General features: G+C 31.5%; 2 protein-coding genes across 4 annotated transcripts in view; one reads left to right on the top strand and one right to left on the bottom strand.

Annotated features, from left to right (window-relative positions):
* LOC127708661 (ankyrin repeat domain-containing protein 50-like) overlaps positions 1 to 16,181 on the top strand; it is a 267,995-nt gene that overhangs the window by 201,154 nt on the left and 50,660 nt on the right. The window lies entirely within an intron of this gene.
* LOC127708717 (mitochondrial dicarboxylate carrier-like) lies at positions 947 to 15,982 on the bottom strand. The gene is made up of 9 exons (XM_052213837.1): positions 15,611 to 15,982; positions 14,430 to 14,546; positions 12,294 to 12,454; positions 11,765 to 11,806; positions 10,964 to 11,078; positions 10,029 to 10,121; positions 9,189 to 9,260; positions 8,683 to 8,739; positions 947 to 4,938 (listed from the first exon to the last, which is right to left on the bottom strand). The coding sequence occupies exons 1-9, from the start codon at positions 15,710 to 15,712 to the stop codon at positions 4,840 to 4,842; spliced, it is 858 nt and encodes a 285-aa protein (XP_052069797.1). The 5' UTR covers positions 15,713 to 15,982; the 3' UTR covers positions 947 to 4,839.

The following is a 16,181-nucleotide window of genomic DNA, read 5'->3' as shown; positions in this document are numbered from 1 at the left end:
ACTATGGATTTTTGCTACAATCCTGCCCTCTTTTCCTTGTTTATGTCATTCACCAAATGCAACACATCACCCAATTCTTACCTGCAATTAGAAACATAGCCACTAGTGGAGCTGGAACTGCTTACCCTTCTGGGGAACCTAATTTTATCCCTGGCCAGCTTTTCACAAAAAATGATATAGCTAAAATTGATTGTAAGTATACTGAATTGTACATTACTTACAAGTAATTTTTGTTGTAAGATTTTTTTGTGAAACAAAGGCCTGGATTATAGTGGGATCAGGTAGCTTAATATTTGGTGTTCTGTGAAGTATTCCTTGACTGTTTTTTATTGCTGTTTTTTTTTTTTTTTTTTGCATTTGTGATGCAAGTCTTTATTTTAATAGTCCCTTGGTAACTTATCAAAATCTCATTTTAAGCACAAAAGGACCTCAAGCATCCCTTATACATTTCATAAGTGTCTTTAATCCATTAAACTATGATTTTGAATGCCATTGAGTATATATGTGATTAAATGCCACGTTCACTCTATTGAATGCCTGTTTTGAGGTACTCAGTTTACAAAATGGATGATTTTTAATGTCAGGTCAATACCTCTCATGGGAGATATCCCCATAAATAAGAAAAATAGGTAAGCATATAAAGAATTTGGCTGGGTAAAATATGTTGGTGAGCACTCAAACCTCCTCCTCAACTGGAGCAGTGGTGTAACAGCAAAACATAAAAACAAAACATCAAATAAAATGGCTTGACTCAACTCTTCTCTTTTGGTTCTAGGTTTATATCCTAATATATGGAGGCTTTGATCTTTGAACATGACTGTACACTATTTATGAAGTTTTACTGCAAGAGGCAATAGTCAAGACCAGATGAAAGGATGTGATAAACATTCTCTTATTACATCTTTCAAAGTGCAGCAAGGCCCAAGTTAAAACATAACACTTTTAACGTTAACTTTTTATAAGATAAAAATATAAGTTCAGCATGGATATATACAGCTTGGCTGCATAACATTAAACAAATAAAGGTAAACTTCATCACTTGAATACAAAATAGTACAGTATATTAACTTTCTATCAAATACTTATTCTATGCAAATCTTTTATACAAACAGATTTCTTTATGCTAGACAGGAGAGCTATAGGAAAAAATGTTAGCAAGTTTAATCTTATCATTTCTGAACATGGATAAAAAACCAATTACCTGTAAGCAATATTATCTGTATACAAAATTTACAAAATTAAAATAAAACTTGATTATAACAGTAAATTTCTCAGGAATATAGAGTTACTTCCCATTGTGAAAATGTTCACAATCTTACAGAAAATACTTCCTCAAGTTTATTTTCCATTTTCTGTTCTTGCTGTAATTTTGCACAATTTTTACATATTTTCAGAAATTTCTAATACAATGTAAATAAAAAAAATTGAAAAATATACTCCATAAAAAGAATTTAAACTTGTTTTTCCAGTACAGAATTACCAAAAGTAATTAGCAAAATTCCAATAAAACCAATTCTTATTGATAAATCTGACATTATAAATGCAAAAAATGCTTTTGACATCTAAAAAATTCTGAATAAAGTGAACTATAAATATATATGTGTGATAAAAGATAAATGACTATAAAATAAGGAATCTAAAGAAGATGGCACACCCTTGTAATTCCTTCTCCACAATAGATGTTTACTAAAATTTATAAAACAAACTAAAAGTATTCTATCAGGATCAACCTGTTGAATCTATAAATTTAAGCTTAGTTTTTTGCTATATAACTCAATAAACAAATGTAATCTTTAAAGATTATTTTATCTATAAATCTGACAAACTTAATGTCCCCTACATGCTATTAACAATTGCTATGGATATGGATATCAGCATTAACATGCAGTCAATAAACTAAATAGACTACTACTACGGGAGTGTTTGACAATCTTGACTAGCTATAAATCCCTTGCACAGTCAGTAAATAGACTAATAAAAAAAGTTGACACAAAATTAGCATTGGGTTTGGTTTGAAAATATCTAGGTAACAAACGATATTGCATAACAATACATCAATTGCAAATGGTTTTTAAATCTAACCTTACAGGATTACTTATAAAAATTAAATGATGTCATCACTTACACAATCCACCTTTCTATTTTGACTAATGAAAAAATATTAGGCACGACATGACCTTCAAGTTAAGGACATTTTTGTAATACAGAAACAGCTATTAAAATAAGCCAACAAAAAGTCTTAAAAGGCATATCAAGGTCGCAGTCACTGTGACTTGCTTAAAGCTTGCTAAAATTATCACATTGGCACATTGACATTAAAATTTGAAGATTCTTAAACTTGCAATGCCATAGGTAGGTAACATTTAAAATAAAACTTAAGAATTCAGTCATATATGATATCTGTGTGATTCAATCCAATTACTAGGGAAATTTGAATGTGAAAAGAATATTACATCATGCATCTTAAATTAAGACAAGAACACCATTTCAAGACAAATTCTAACCCGAATAATTCAGTCGTTATATTCCACTGCTCTATGATGGCTACATTAACACCTGAATGCCTAGTCAATAAAAAATCGTCAAATAATCATTCGGAATTAGCTCTGGATTTATCTATCTCGATAACATTAAGATATTAGCTGATTGGCTCTCTCTCACAGAAAGCACCAATCAAAATCCTGGATTCGTGACGCATTTTTATCGTATAAAGAGTTCAGGCCCTCGCAAGTGGGAGAGTCGATCACTGGGAGGGACTAAATTATTCGGGTTAGACAAATTCAGACATGGATGTAAAAATAACAGATTGTCAAGAGAAAAAAATCCTATGTTCTAGTCAAGTTTTATTTCAAGTCTTTTTTTTTTAAATCAAAATATAAAACATTCTTATCATATCACACATTAAATATTTTAATCACCAACATACAAAATATGCCTATAACGACTTTTAAAAGAGTAAAAACAGACATTTTTACTGTAGCAATAATTAACAATTGTAATCAACAATGACTAGCATACCAATTAAAAGGGACATATAAATATATTAAACATAAAGTCCAATAAAACTATCTTTCTTCACACTTACATTAACAGCATATCATACTTTGTTTAAACATCTTATTCTAAATTATCATTCCACTTAAAAATACAAAATTAAGAGACTATCAGTTATCATCTGTGATTTCTTGCAAAAGACGGTTCATGGCAGAGGAGAGGTTGCCTCAAGATTAACACCAATGGTTTTCTTTTTTTTTCTTGCATTTTTACATGAGTGGACATATTACAATATCAGCATTATTTTAATGTCAAGATGACATTATTTTGATATTTACCAGTCTACCGCTGTGTAAAATGTCACAACAAATTTAACTGTATCCATGACTGTCAATTTGAATTGCATCAATTGGCAACAGGTCAAATGTTATACACCATTAACATGTACACCAAACTTAAAGCATCAATTTGCAACAGGTCAAATGTTATACACCATTAACATGTACACCAAACTTAAAGCATCAATAAGCAAAACATTTCTATGCAGTTCCTTGCCAAATTTTTGTTTAGACTGGACAATCCAGTTTCCATACTTATAAAACTGATTGCCATAAAGCACATTCTTACAAATATTCAGAGAAACATTCCAGTGTTTCAAAATCTGCAATCAACTTTTGAAATGAATGATATATGACTAAATTACTACATGCAACTAATTAAGCAGTAAGTTATTTTTAATTTTTTTATATTTTATCTACTGAAATATTTTATAATTACCCCCAAAATTTTTTTTTTCCATTGTTGAAGGTTAATCAATTTCTTATTTGGTCCATGGTGGAGATTTGCTTGTTTGATAATCTCACCAAATTTTGTGTTTATAAATTCCCCACTATGTAAATTGTATAAATCTTACATGAATTATTGGTGTATAAACAGAAGGTAAGGAAAAACATCAGATTGGCATATACAAATAAAAATGAATACTAAGACAAATACATGTATACTGCCCATAGATAATATCAAAAATATTGACCTATCTTGAAAAAAGTGTAACTGTAAATTCAGAAATTATTGCAAGGTTTTTATTAATGAGAATAATGGCACTATGTGAGTATCGCAATAAGAAGAACTCACATTCTGAATTTGATACATATATCTGTATGCCTATTTGCCTGAAATCACAATAATCAATCTCACTTTTATGTCCATTCTTCAAAAATTCCAATAATAAATGCATGCAATAATTTCTGAATTTACAGTATATCACTGGATTGCTAAAAAATGGGATAAATATGAGATGACAGATTGCACATAGACCTTACAATGAATAAACAAACAAATATACCTGACAGTTAGTTAAAATAATTCTGAAAAAAAAACATTAAAAGTTTTCCATTTTAAACGTTGCTTTCCCTAATTGCTTAAAATCAAAATCTGTATATGATTTGTATAGAGAAAATTAAAAAGTTTACATAAAACCTGGTGACAATTCAATGTAACATTAATATGTTTACTGATGAAACCAAAATTCAAATAGCATTATCAATCATACTGACAATTACATAATAAATTAGATGAAAGATTTTGAAATGCTTTTTCTGTTAGAATGCTGCTGTATATATGGCACAATTACTGGAATAATTTTTACCCATAGAAATAAAAACATATCTTACAGAACTTACAGAACCGCAATTAGGAATGCATACTTTGACCAAATCACACCTCATATCCGTTTTACATAAAATTTGACAAACATTATACAATCAACTTATTAAAGCAAGCTTATTTTAAAACCGGAGGTAATACTGTGATTTCTAAATCCTGTTTCTTCAGTTGACTAGGAGTTTACTTGGGGTCATCTCCAAAGTTCTGTCGAATTTGTTCAAAGAAGATGAATGTGAACACTGTGTGTGGTCCTAATCTCACAAATGCTGGAAAGAAGCCCTGAAAAAAACAAATTTTTAAACATCTTAATTAGAAAGGAAAACAGAGGTGCACAGGCTGAAATGTCTCATCTGCTTTATTTATCATGATTGAATTTATTCACATTAGCAATATTGTTGACCTATCGTTTATAGTATCTGAGAAGTGGACATGACTATGAAAATGTATCATTGACCTATGAACCATGAAAATGAGGTCAATGCCAGATGAACACTACCAGAAAGACATGCACACCTAAAAATCATTGTGTGCACCAAATATAGTTGACCTGTTGCTCATAAAATCTTAGAAACAGGCTAACCACAAAAATTTTCTTTCACAAATAAACCAAAACTAGAGGCTCTCAAAAGCCTGTGAGGCACACCTGGATCTATGTGCATTTTCAACAATGGTGACTCTCCATCATTAGAACTAGAATATAGTTCATCACTAATATCCTTTTTTTGTTGATCTTGTATAGCTGATCATTTTTCTGTTTTCAGTTTCTATCTAAAAGTTTTTGCATAATATGCAAACACTGGGTAATAAAAATTTATCATTAATAGGCAATAACTCCTATCAGGAGTCAATGGTAATTGCAGCTGTGTTGATATATTTGCAGATCTTGTCTTTAATGCTGATGATTTTTGCTGTTTACAATTTTTCTTTATCTACTATAGTTTTGAACAAAAAATAAAAAAAATGGATAACAAGAGTGCACACGCTGAAATGTCTCGCCTTCTTTACTAATCATTGATATTATGTTGATAGTCCTAAATATAAAGCTTTATTACAACTGTCACATAAACTTAACATTAACCAAGTAAACTAAACATTGACCAATGAACCATGAAAATAAGGTCAAGGTCAGATGAACCATGCTAGGCAGGCATGTACAGCTAACAATTCTTCCATACAACAAATACAGTTGACCTATTGCTTATAGTTTAAGAAAAACAGACGAAAACACAAAAACTTAACACTGAGCAATGAACCTTGAAAATGAGGTCAAGGTCAAATAAAACCTGCGTGACTGACATATAGATCATAAAATATTTCCATACACCAAATATAATTGAACTATTGCATATAGTATTAGAAAAAAAGACCAAAACTCAAAAACTTAACTTTGACCACTGAACCATGAAAATGAGGTCAAGGTAAGATGACACCTGCCAGCTAGACATGTACACCTTACAATCATTCCATACACCAAATATAGCTGACCTATTGCATGCAGTATTAGAAAAAAAGACCAAAACTCAAAAACTTAACTTTGACCACTGAACCATGAAAATGAGGTCAAGGTCAGATGACACCTGCCAGCTAGACATGTACACCTTACAATCATTCCATACACCAAATATAGTAGACCTATTGCATACAGTATAAGAAAAACAGACCAAAACACAAAAACTTAACTATAACCACTGAACCATGAAAATGAGGTCAAGGTCAGATGACACCTGCCAGTTGGACATGTACACCTTACAGTCCTTCCATACACCGAATATACTAGACCTATTGCTTATAGTATCTGAGATATGGACTTGACCACGAAAACTTAACCTTGTTCACTGATCCATGAAATGAGGTCGAGGTCAAGTGAAAACTGTCTGACGGGCATGAGGACCTTGCAAGGTACGCACATACCAAATATAGTTATCCTATTACTTATAATAAGAGAGAATTTAACATTACAAAAAATCTGAACTTTTTTTTCAAGTAGTCACTGAACCATGAAAATGAGGTCAAGGACATTGGACATGTGACTGACGGAAACTTCGTAACATGAGGCATCCATATACAAAGTATGAAGCATCCAGGTCTTCCATCTTCTAAAATATAAAGCTTTTAAGAAGTTAGCTAACGCCGCCGCCGCCGCCGGATCGCTATCCCTATGTCGAGCTTTCTGCAACAAAAGTCGCAGGCTCGACAAAAATCATCTTTAAAGGACTATAAAATCTATAAGGAGGTTAACTGACAATTTCTGTCATATTGACAAATTTGCAGATCTGGTTGTTATTCATTTTTGCTATTTAAACTTTCTCTTCATCTATCATAGTTTTCAAGATAAAATGCAATAAACTGTTGAAACAGATATATATCTCGCCTGTCGGCACAAAATTCAGAAATTCTGATGGACAGCAACATTGCTTATTGATTCAAAGTCACTGGACAATGATCTAGTGGGCAGATGAACAGACAGTAATGTAACTTTGTAGAAAACATTGTTGTCTATTGTAAGCAGTTCCTATCAATCTAACTTTAGCAGAAAGCTTAGCATTGAAAATTGCTAATTAATTCAAAGTCACTGGATTATGACCTAGAGAGCTGGGCCAAGAAATAGTCATCAAACTGATACAAACTAATAGTAATGCAACTTCATACAAAATATCATTGATCTATCATAAGTAGATCCTATCAAACTAACTTAAGCAGACAACTTAACATGAAAATTTGCTAATTAATTCAAAGTCAATGGACTATGTCCTAGGGTGCAAGGCCTTAAAATAGTCGTCAAACTGATATGTACTGATAGTAATGCGACTTCATACAAAATATCATTGAACTATCACAAGTAGATACTATCAAACTAACTTCAGCAGAAAACTTAACAATTGTTGACGCCGTCGTAGTCACCGGAAATGCAATACCTATGTCTCACTTTTTGCAACAAAAGTGACAAGGCGAGACAAAAATGTAAAAAATTAAGGGGCTATAACTCTTATAAATTGAGTTGATCCACGATTTCAGCCATGTTGACTTATTTGTAGATATTGTCTTGCTGATTTTTTTTGCCATTTTATGTTTCACTCTATCTATTATTTTTTCAACATAATGGATATGTTCATCTTACAATCATTCCATTCACCGAACAGTTTTTCTATTGCTATTATTTTCTTAGAAACAGACATAACCACAAAAACCTCAACTTTACCAAGATATGAAAATGAGGTGAAGGTCAGATTAACCAACTGGACAGACATGTACACCTTACATTCTTTCCATAGACCAAATATAGTTGACCTATTGCTTCTAGTATCTGAAAAACAGACCTAACCATGAAAACGCAACCTTGATCACTGATCCATAAAATGTGGTCACCTTGACATGATATTAGATACAAAATATTATTGTCCTAATACATTGTGCACTCATTATACATGAGAAAACCATGATAGAAAAAACTATACATTTTTTTCAAGCAGTTGCTTAACTATGAAAATGAAGTCAAAGACAATGGGCATATACTTTATGGAAAGTTTGTAACATAAGGCATCTGTATACAAGATATGAAGTATCCAGGTCTTCTAATTTCTATAACATGAAGCTTTATTCAAAAAGTTAATGCCACTGAGGCCAGATTAGCATTCCTATGTCTCACATTCTGCCACTTTATCACAAGGCTAGACAAAAATAAATGTAAAAGAAACAAAGATCTATAATAATGTTATTTTTGTACTCATCAAATTATCACATTAATTAAAGGATTCTTGGGGAGGAGGCTGAAATCATTGGAAGGGGATTGTGCCTGGTTTTATGAATTTTGGTGTAAAGTTGTGATAATATTGCTATAACAAGAACAGCTATAGTTTTTAAGGGTTTTTTTTATTCTACACAAACATGCGTACAGATTTATTTCATCGTTGTCTTTATCTATTAGAACTTACCTTAACCAATCAAATTTTACATGCCTTCACACAACTCAACTCCAACAACTATTTCTGAAAAAGACCATAGCTACTGATTCTTAATACTTACCTTGAAGAATCCTATAGGACCTTGCTTTGCTATATCAACTGCACATGCTAAGATACTCTGAAAAATAACATAAAAAGTATTCATGTTATAGAGTAATTTAATGGTATGATTGCCAATGAGACAACTATGGAATAAAAAGGTACATATGTTTTACCGGGTATGTTCTAATTGTTTCATTTTTAATTTCATAAATACTATCAAAATATATTGACTTTCATCAAATATTTATTGTCTCTAATAGGAAGGATCTTTTTAGCTAGAATTTAGGTACATTCAAATTTACAAATATAAGAATAAGAAGATGAGGTATGATTGCCAATGAGGCAAATCTCCAAAGACCAAATGACATAGAAGTTAGCAACTATAGGTCACCCTACGGCCATCAACAATGAGTAAAACCCATACGGCATAGCAAGCTATGCTATATAATGCATTGTTTGTTTATTTAATTGATATTAGATTGGTTATTTAATTGATTTATAATAAGTTATTTAATTCATATTTACAGGATATGGATTGTTCATCATTCTGGTCTTCATGACATCTAATGGCATTGTCAGCATGGTGGCCAAACATCCCTGAAAGTCAAATATTTGTTGTAGTACTTGAGAGTGGTCATTTCCATATTTTGAAAAATGATGAATGCCAAGTTATGCAAAATATTTTACACATAGAAGCTGAGTTTCAATAGATTTTTCAAAAATTATCAAATATTGTTTATATGCTGCAGTAGGTAGGTCTTACTTTTTTGGATTAGGTCTGGTTTTTTTCTAAGAAATTATAAATGACAAATCTTTTTAATTAGGCATTAATATATAGAAAAATAAATGGAAAATGTGTCCAACGACACAGATGATGCCCCCCGCTTGCATATAACGTTATAAAGGTAAATAACTCAAGAATGGTAAAAGTGACGCCACCAATTTCGAACTTGATCTGAGTTTTGTGGTAATAAGCATTGTGTATAAGTCTCATAATATTTGGTTTAGGCAAACTTAAGTTAGAGAATGGAAACAAAAAATTCAGCAATTTTTCCATTTGTAAAGAGGCATAACTCTAGAACGGTAATAGTGATGCCACCCAAATTCAAACTTGATCTGTTTTGTGGTAATAAGCATTGTGTGTAAGTTTCATTACATTTGGTAGAGGCAAACTAAAGTTGTTAGAGAATGGAAACCAATTTCGGGATGTACGTAAGGACAGACGGACGTAAAAATGGACAAGGGATACACTTAATTCCCCCTCCACTGCGGCAGGGGCATACAAAATGTTTTACAATAATTTTATAGTATAGGAAACATTTTAAAGGTTTACCTCTCTGATAAACTTTGACATATTGTACTTACAGCCATAGTACTACAAGTAAGATGTGTAACTGTGTTATCCTTGAAGTATCCACTCTTTATTAACAGCTGTTTTATCTGGTCATAACCTGCAAGCTATTAAATAAAAACAATTCACAATTAAGAAAGCTATGAAATTACTATTATTGCTGATGTTGATGACTATGACATTCATAAATAATTATAGCAATATCATATAAATGTTTATTTCTCAATAAACCATATATAGTGGCTAAGTATACAGAAGCATTCAATCATCAAGAGATTTGTCATAGTAAATGCATCAAACACTCTTTGAAATTTCATAAATTGATAAATTATGTACATTTTGAGAAAAAAATTTCACAGTCCTATTTTTATCATTGATACATAAACTTATATCTCACAGTTTTCAGACATTGATATACTTTTAAATTGACAGCTTCACTTAAATTGTCCATGACAACTAATTAAGATGTTAGAGAATTATGTAGCCAGATAGATTATGAATACCTTTACATGTTACAGGACTCAAACCCATCACATATTTCCATGTTTGGTGAACTTTGAAATGTGGATATAAACCCTAATTTGGCATATATTTTTATCATTCCACATCAAAAAGAATATGTGACGTAAGTAATTAAATTTGATGAAACAACAACTTCATGGTAAATTACTTTAAACTAAAACTTTAACTTCAGATATGGGATTGACATAAGGATGAATGAACAGATTAAAAGAAGTACACACAAACTGGAAAACATAAAACTCCCCTTTATTATTGTAGGTGTGTTATAAAAGCTGTAAACTTCTCTGGAAAATTTAAACAATACTTCTCTTTACACAGCTTCTTTTGTCATATAAAGAGAAAAATGTTTTTTTTTACTGTTTAGAATGTTATCAGTCAAATATACTGCTGATTACATTGGAAAAACAACTATATATCACTTACTGACCTGACCCACTGTCACCAGGACAGCTCTTGAACTGGCCATAGAAGCTCCATTAAACATCCTTGCCAAACCTCCCTCCTGGTACACCTTGATCAGACCATCAATTGCATGTTTGTAGCTAAAGGAAGAGGGAAACTTTTCAAAAACATAGATAATGTGAAACTTATGAAAACTACATGAAGTATGAAATCTATTTGGACATACAACAGCTGATATTTGAGTGAATTTCCAAATTAGCTAACATCTCATTGTGAGCTTGCTTTCAGAAACTGATAGCATTCTTTGATACAGTATTAATTAAATTCAACTTGCATTTTGTTGTATATGATATCAATGCAAAAGATGAATTAAATTCAACTTGCACTTTGTTGTATATTATATCAATACAAGAGTTGTGTATTTTTAACTTTTTATCAACCTTAGCAATTCAAAAAGTAGAGATTAAAGGGGATGGTTAAGTACTAAACAAATAGTTTAACCCTCCACAGGTTAATGTGCCAGGAGTTTCTTCTGAGGTTACCTTCAGTTAGATGCATAATTTTTGACAATTAAATACTTTGGTGTTGATTGCAGATCTTTTCTAAATTTTTCACAACTTTAATGAACATTTTTAAACAATGGTTAAGTCATGCAAGAACAATGGCACCTAAAATGAGTCTATTGACTATTTTGGTCCTTCAATTTTCTGCCAATATACCTTGAAATATTGACTGGATTATACAGCAAATTAGATAAAAGTGTCTGTTAAGCTTTGTTTTTTTTTTAGAATACTTCTTAATTTACTTATCTACACTGAATACATACTTTCTTCTTTGCTCCTTTGGCAGTTTCACATCATTCTGCATTCTGTATGAAAAAAAATACAATGGTAACTTGGCAAAACAAGACATTTTGAAGCTGAACATTATATCTTGTTATATAAACTTAATAATCTTTCATTGTGTGCATTTTTTTTAATCTTAAAACCTAGAGGTTCATAAATATGAGACAATAATACACCGTTTTCTTTCTTTTCCCTCTGATAATTCTATTTTAGGATTCTAATTTTAGCAGTATTAAATTGATTTATCTGATAATGATAATGCAATGCATTGGATTGCTTGAAATTCAAAATTCCCACATAACTGGCAAAACTTTATTAGTAGCTTTCATTTTTTTTCCAACTGAAAATTATGTTGATTACTCTCATGCACTAAATCTGGAATAAAAAAAAAATAATAACTTCTACTTGAAAATAGGTTTAATCAATTGAGATATTCATATTCAATAACTCAGTTATATGTAAGACATCTCCAAGAGATAATAATGTTATCATACTAGATATTACACTTACCTTACATTGACTAGATCTGGTGGTGTCCCTATAAATCCTCCAGTGGCCCCTGCAAAACCAGCCACACCTACTTTCTGATACAGTGGCATCACACTCCCATCACTGGTTAAATTTTTCTTCACAGTTTCATATATAGCAAATCTGGTCATTGAATATGTAAGCTGTCAAATACATAATGAATATCATATCAATAAAACAATAGAGTTCCAAGGGGCATAACTCATTAAAAATATTTGATCGGCACTTATTTTCGAAATTGTCAGAGACATTGCTGTTATAAACCTTTGATAAGAATTTGATAAACATCTGGTAAAAACTGTACATGTGAGAGCGATAACAAGCCTTGACGGACGCCCCGTATTTCTATGTCCCCCGTTACACTGGGGACAATAAAACAACATATTCATTCATTCTTTGATTTTGTAATAGGATGATTTCTTTCAGCCAAAATATTGTTTAAGGATGTTCGCTATTCTATTTCAAAATAACAAGCGTTTTAAAAGACTGTTATAAATTGATAGTCTATAAATGAAGGAACTAAAAAAGAAGAAAAAAATGAAGGGTCCGTGTGCTTGTTTTCGAGATATAAGCCAGTGGAAATTTGGCGGGAAATGATTCTCTCTAGATTTTTCATACATTTAACATTGGCACCTTTCTTCGTTCAAAAACAACGAAAAAATAACAAGGATTTTATAAGATTTTCAAATATGGCTTTTTAAACTATATGTAACTAAATTATGAAAAGAAAAGTACGGGTTAGCGGGCATACATTTTTAATGGCACTACATGGATAAGTCCAGAGGATTCCCAATATCTGGCAAGAAATCAAAAACAAGAGGAGCGAACATCCTTAAGGCAAAAAATTGTAGGGTAAGTGGAGAATTTTGGGATTTCAACACATGCATACCTGCCAATGTTTCAAAATTTCCATGGGGGATTTTAAGCGCAAGAGGACCTAATACTCCTCTTATATTCTCATAAGTGTTTGTAATCTACTACTTTATTGTTTGAATTAGTATATATGGGCTTAAATACCATTTTAACTCATTTCAATGTCTGTTTTAAGGTGTTAAATCAATACACAAAAGAATTTAAAAGTTCAGGTCAACACCTCTCATGGAATATATCCTTCATAAATCGGGATAGTTGGCAGGTCTGCACATGTCAGAAATAGCTTAAAATCATAGGGGAAGTATCTAACAGTCTTGTTAAAGTGCAATGAAAATTCCTAGTTTATGTTTTCTGAGAAGGCAGTATAATAAACACCGCAAACTGATAAATATTAAGGGGTTAGCTGTATTTTCTTTTGATTTTTGGGGGCTTCCAAATCAGATTTACAAATTTTCAACATACATCACTACCAGAAGTCTGAATGTATTTTCTGTTGTTTAAATTCTTTAAATACATGTATACAAAGTCTAAGGTTACAGAAGACAATGTCATGTTTACCTAAAAAAACAGCTTTTCTTAGGCTTACTCAAAAAATATTTTATAGTATTCTGTTTCTTTCCAACTTTTCCAAATAATATCTTGTTTATTCCTATGGTAATTTCTCAACAGAAATGAACTTTAGTCTGGGAGAACATGATTTATTCATAAGTTGTAATTGGCTTTGAACTGGCTTTTTGTAACTGAGAGTACTCTTATTTTGGTGCTTTGAGTCAATTGTTTTTATTTTAAGTTAGTTGGGGTTTTTTTTGTGTGCTCCATTCTGACCTATTAAGTTGACCTATTTGCAACTAATTTTTACAGTTTATTCTAATGTTGTGCTGTTACATGACTGTCCCAGGTTGGGAAGGGTTGTGCACTCACAAACATGTTTAACCCTGCCACATTCTGTATATATGCCTGTCCCAAGTCAGGAGCCTGTTATTCAGTGGTTGTCGTTGGTTCATGTCTGTCATAATAGTTTTTCAAAAAATTGAATTGTTACAAATTAGGCGGTTAGTTTTCTTGTTTGAATTGTTTCATATTTTTCTTATCGAGGCCTTTTAGAGCTCTCTATAGGGTATAAGCTTTACTAAATGTTGAAGTCTATACCATGACCTATAGTTGCTTCCTTCAACATCATTTGAACTTTGATGGATAGTTGTCTCATAGGCAATCATAGCACATCATCTTATTTTTATATTGTACCTGTCTTGTGACAGATGCTGACAATCCATTGTAAAATCCTAAAACACCATCACTTTTATACAGTCTTCCTATTAATGTGGTGACTTTGACTTTAGTCTGCTGGGTCTGTAGATGCACCTGTAAAATAACTTTACTTGTGAAATATATATCATACATGTATCATAAACATTAGTAGGTTGTATTGGTGAATATCAAAAGGCGTAAATGAAGTTTAGAATTGGAGAGATCTCAGTCTTACTTTTAGGTGAGAATGAACATAACACTTTTCATTTAAGTGCATCAGAAGTTTTCTGGATTTACCTTTTTGATGTATATGAACAGCAGGTAGATCTCAACATTCTTAACATTTCTGCCCCTGACAGATTTTACCTGTATATTCTATTTTCAGTAATGTCAGCCATGTTGGTTGGAAGGCAGCGTCATCAGGCATGTTTTTAAACTAGATACCCCAATGATAATAGGTGATGAGAAAAGCTCTCTTAGCACTTAGGACCCCATACCATGATTTCCAGAGAACTCCCAAGAACTGAATATTGACCCGAGAACTGATAAATGTTACCTGAAAACTTTACTTTATATGATGTTATACTGCTTTAAGTTTAATAGATATTAAAGTATATAATTTCAAGATACAAGTCGTTTATACTCAATATAAGTACAATTTCACTTCATAAATTTGATGTGTGTGTCTTGTATGCAAGTTCCGTGTGGGTAACAATATTGTGGACATAAATACTCAAAAGATGGATACATTTTGTAACTCTATCTAAATAAAAGTATAAAAAGTATTAAGTTTTCCAAATGATGTATTTTAACTTTTCAAATTTCCATTATTAAGGAAAACTTAAATCATTCGGAACTTTTTCACTCTTGTTTTTAGATACAGTTTAGATACCTTTTGAATAATTACGTCCGCCATATTGTTATGCAAGGAACTTGTATACAAGACACACAAATCGAACTTTTGAACTTAAATTGTACTTTTTTTTCAGTAAAAATTACTTATATCTCAAAATTATATACTTTAATATCTATAAAAGCAGTACAACTCCATATAAAATAAAGTTTCTGGGTAACATTTATCCGTTCTTGGGTCAATATTCAGTTCATGGCAGTTGGGGGTTCTCTGGAAATCGCTGTACCCTTTTGGACCAGGTAAAAGTAAATACAAACTGACAAACCTTCATCAAATCAAGGGGGTGTGTACAACAAGCTGCCATGGCACTTGCAACTCCTCCAAAATACCATCTTCCAACTCGTTTTGTCTTGTCAACCTGGGACATGTTTGGAATTAAATTTTATAAAAATGCCTGTTGAATGGTCACGTTTCTCAGCAATTAAATTATTTTCTGTGACCCTCAATTTGCTTACTAATTTTCTATGATATCTGACTTTATTAAAAATCATGCATTGTAATTTTTAAGTAAATAAAGGTAATCAGATAGATACACAGCCACTGTCACCCTTAAATTAAAAAAAAATCTACAAAATCCAATTTATATCATCCTGTTTGTCCTGGCTGAAAGATAGCAGACAACCTTTGATTATCTCCCTTCGGGCACCTGTCCTTGAGAAAATACAAAATTATGTCGGATATTCCCAGTTTTATCTATCTATCAAACTATTCGTCACCATCCAAATTCTATCTTATTTCGTTGAGTAAAACAAATCTTAAAGTATAATTCCTTTTTTTTTTTTTCATTTACATCATCAAATTTATTTAAATTGGACAAATCACTATATGTAAAAGGT

This window comes from Mytilus californianus, unplaced genomic scaffold (assembly GCF_021869535.1).
Source record: "Mytilus californianus isolate M0D057914Y unplaced genomic scaffold, xbMytCali1.0.p SCAF_7, whole genome shotgun sequence".
NCBI lineage: Eukaryota > Metazoa > Mollusca > Bivalvia > Mytilida > Mytilidae > Mytilus > Mytilus californianus.
This window is presented reverse-complemented; position numbering and strand designations above follow the sequence as displayed.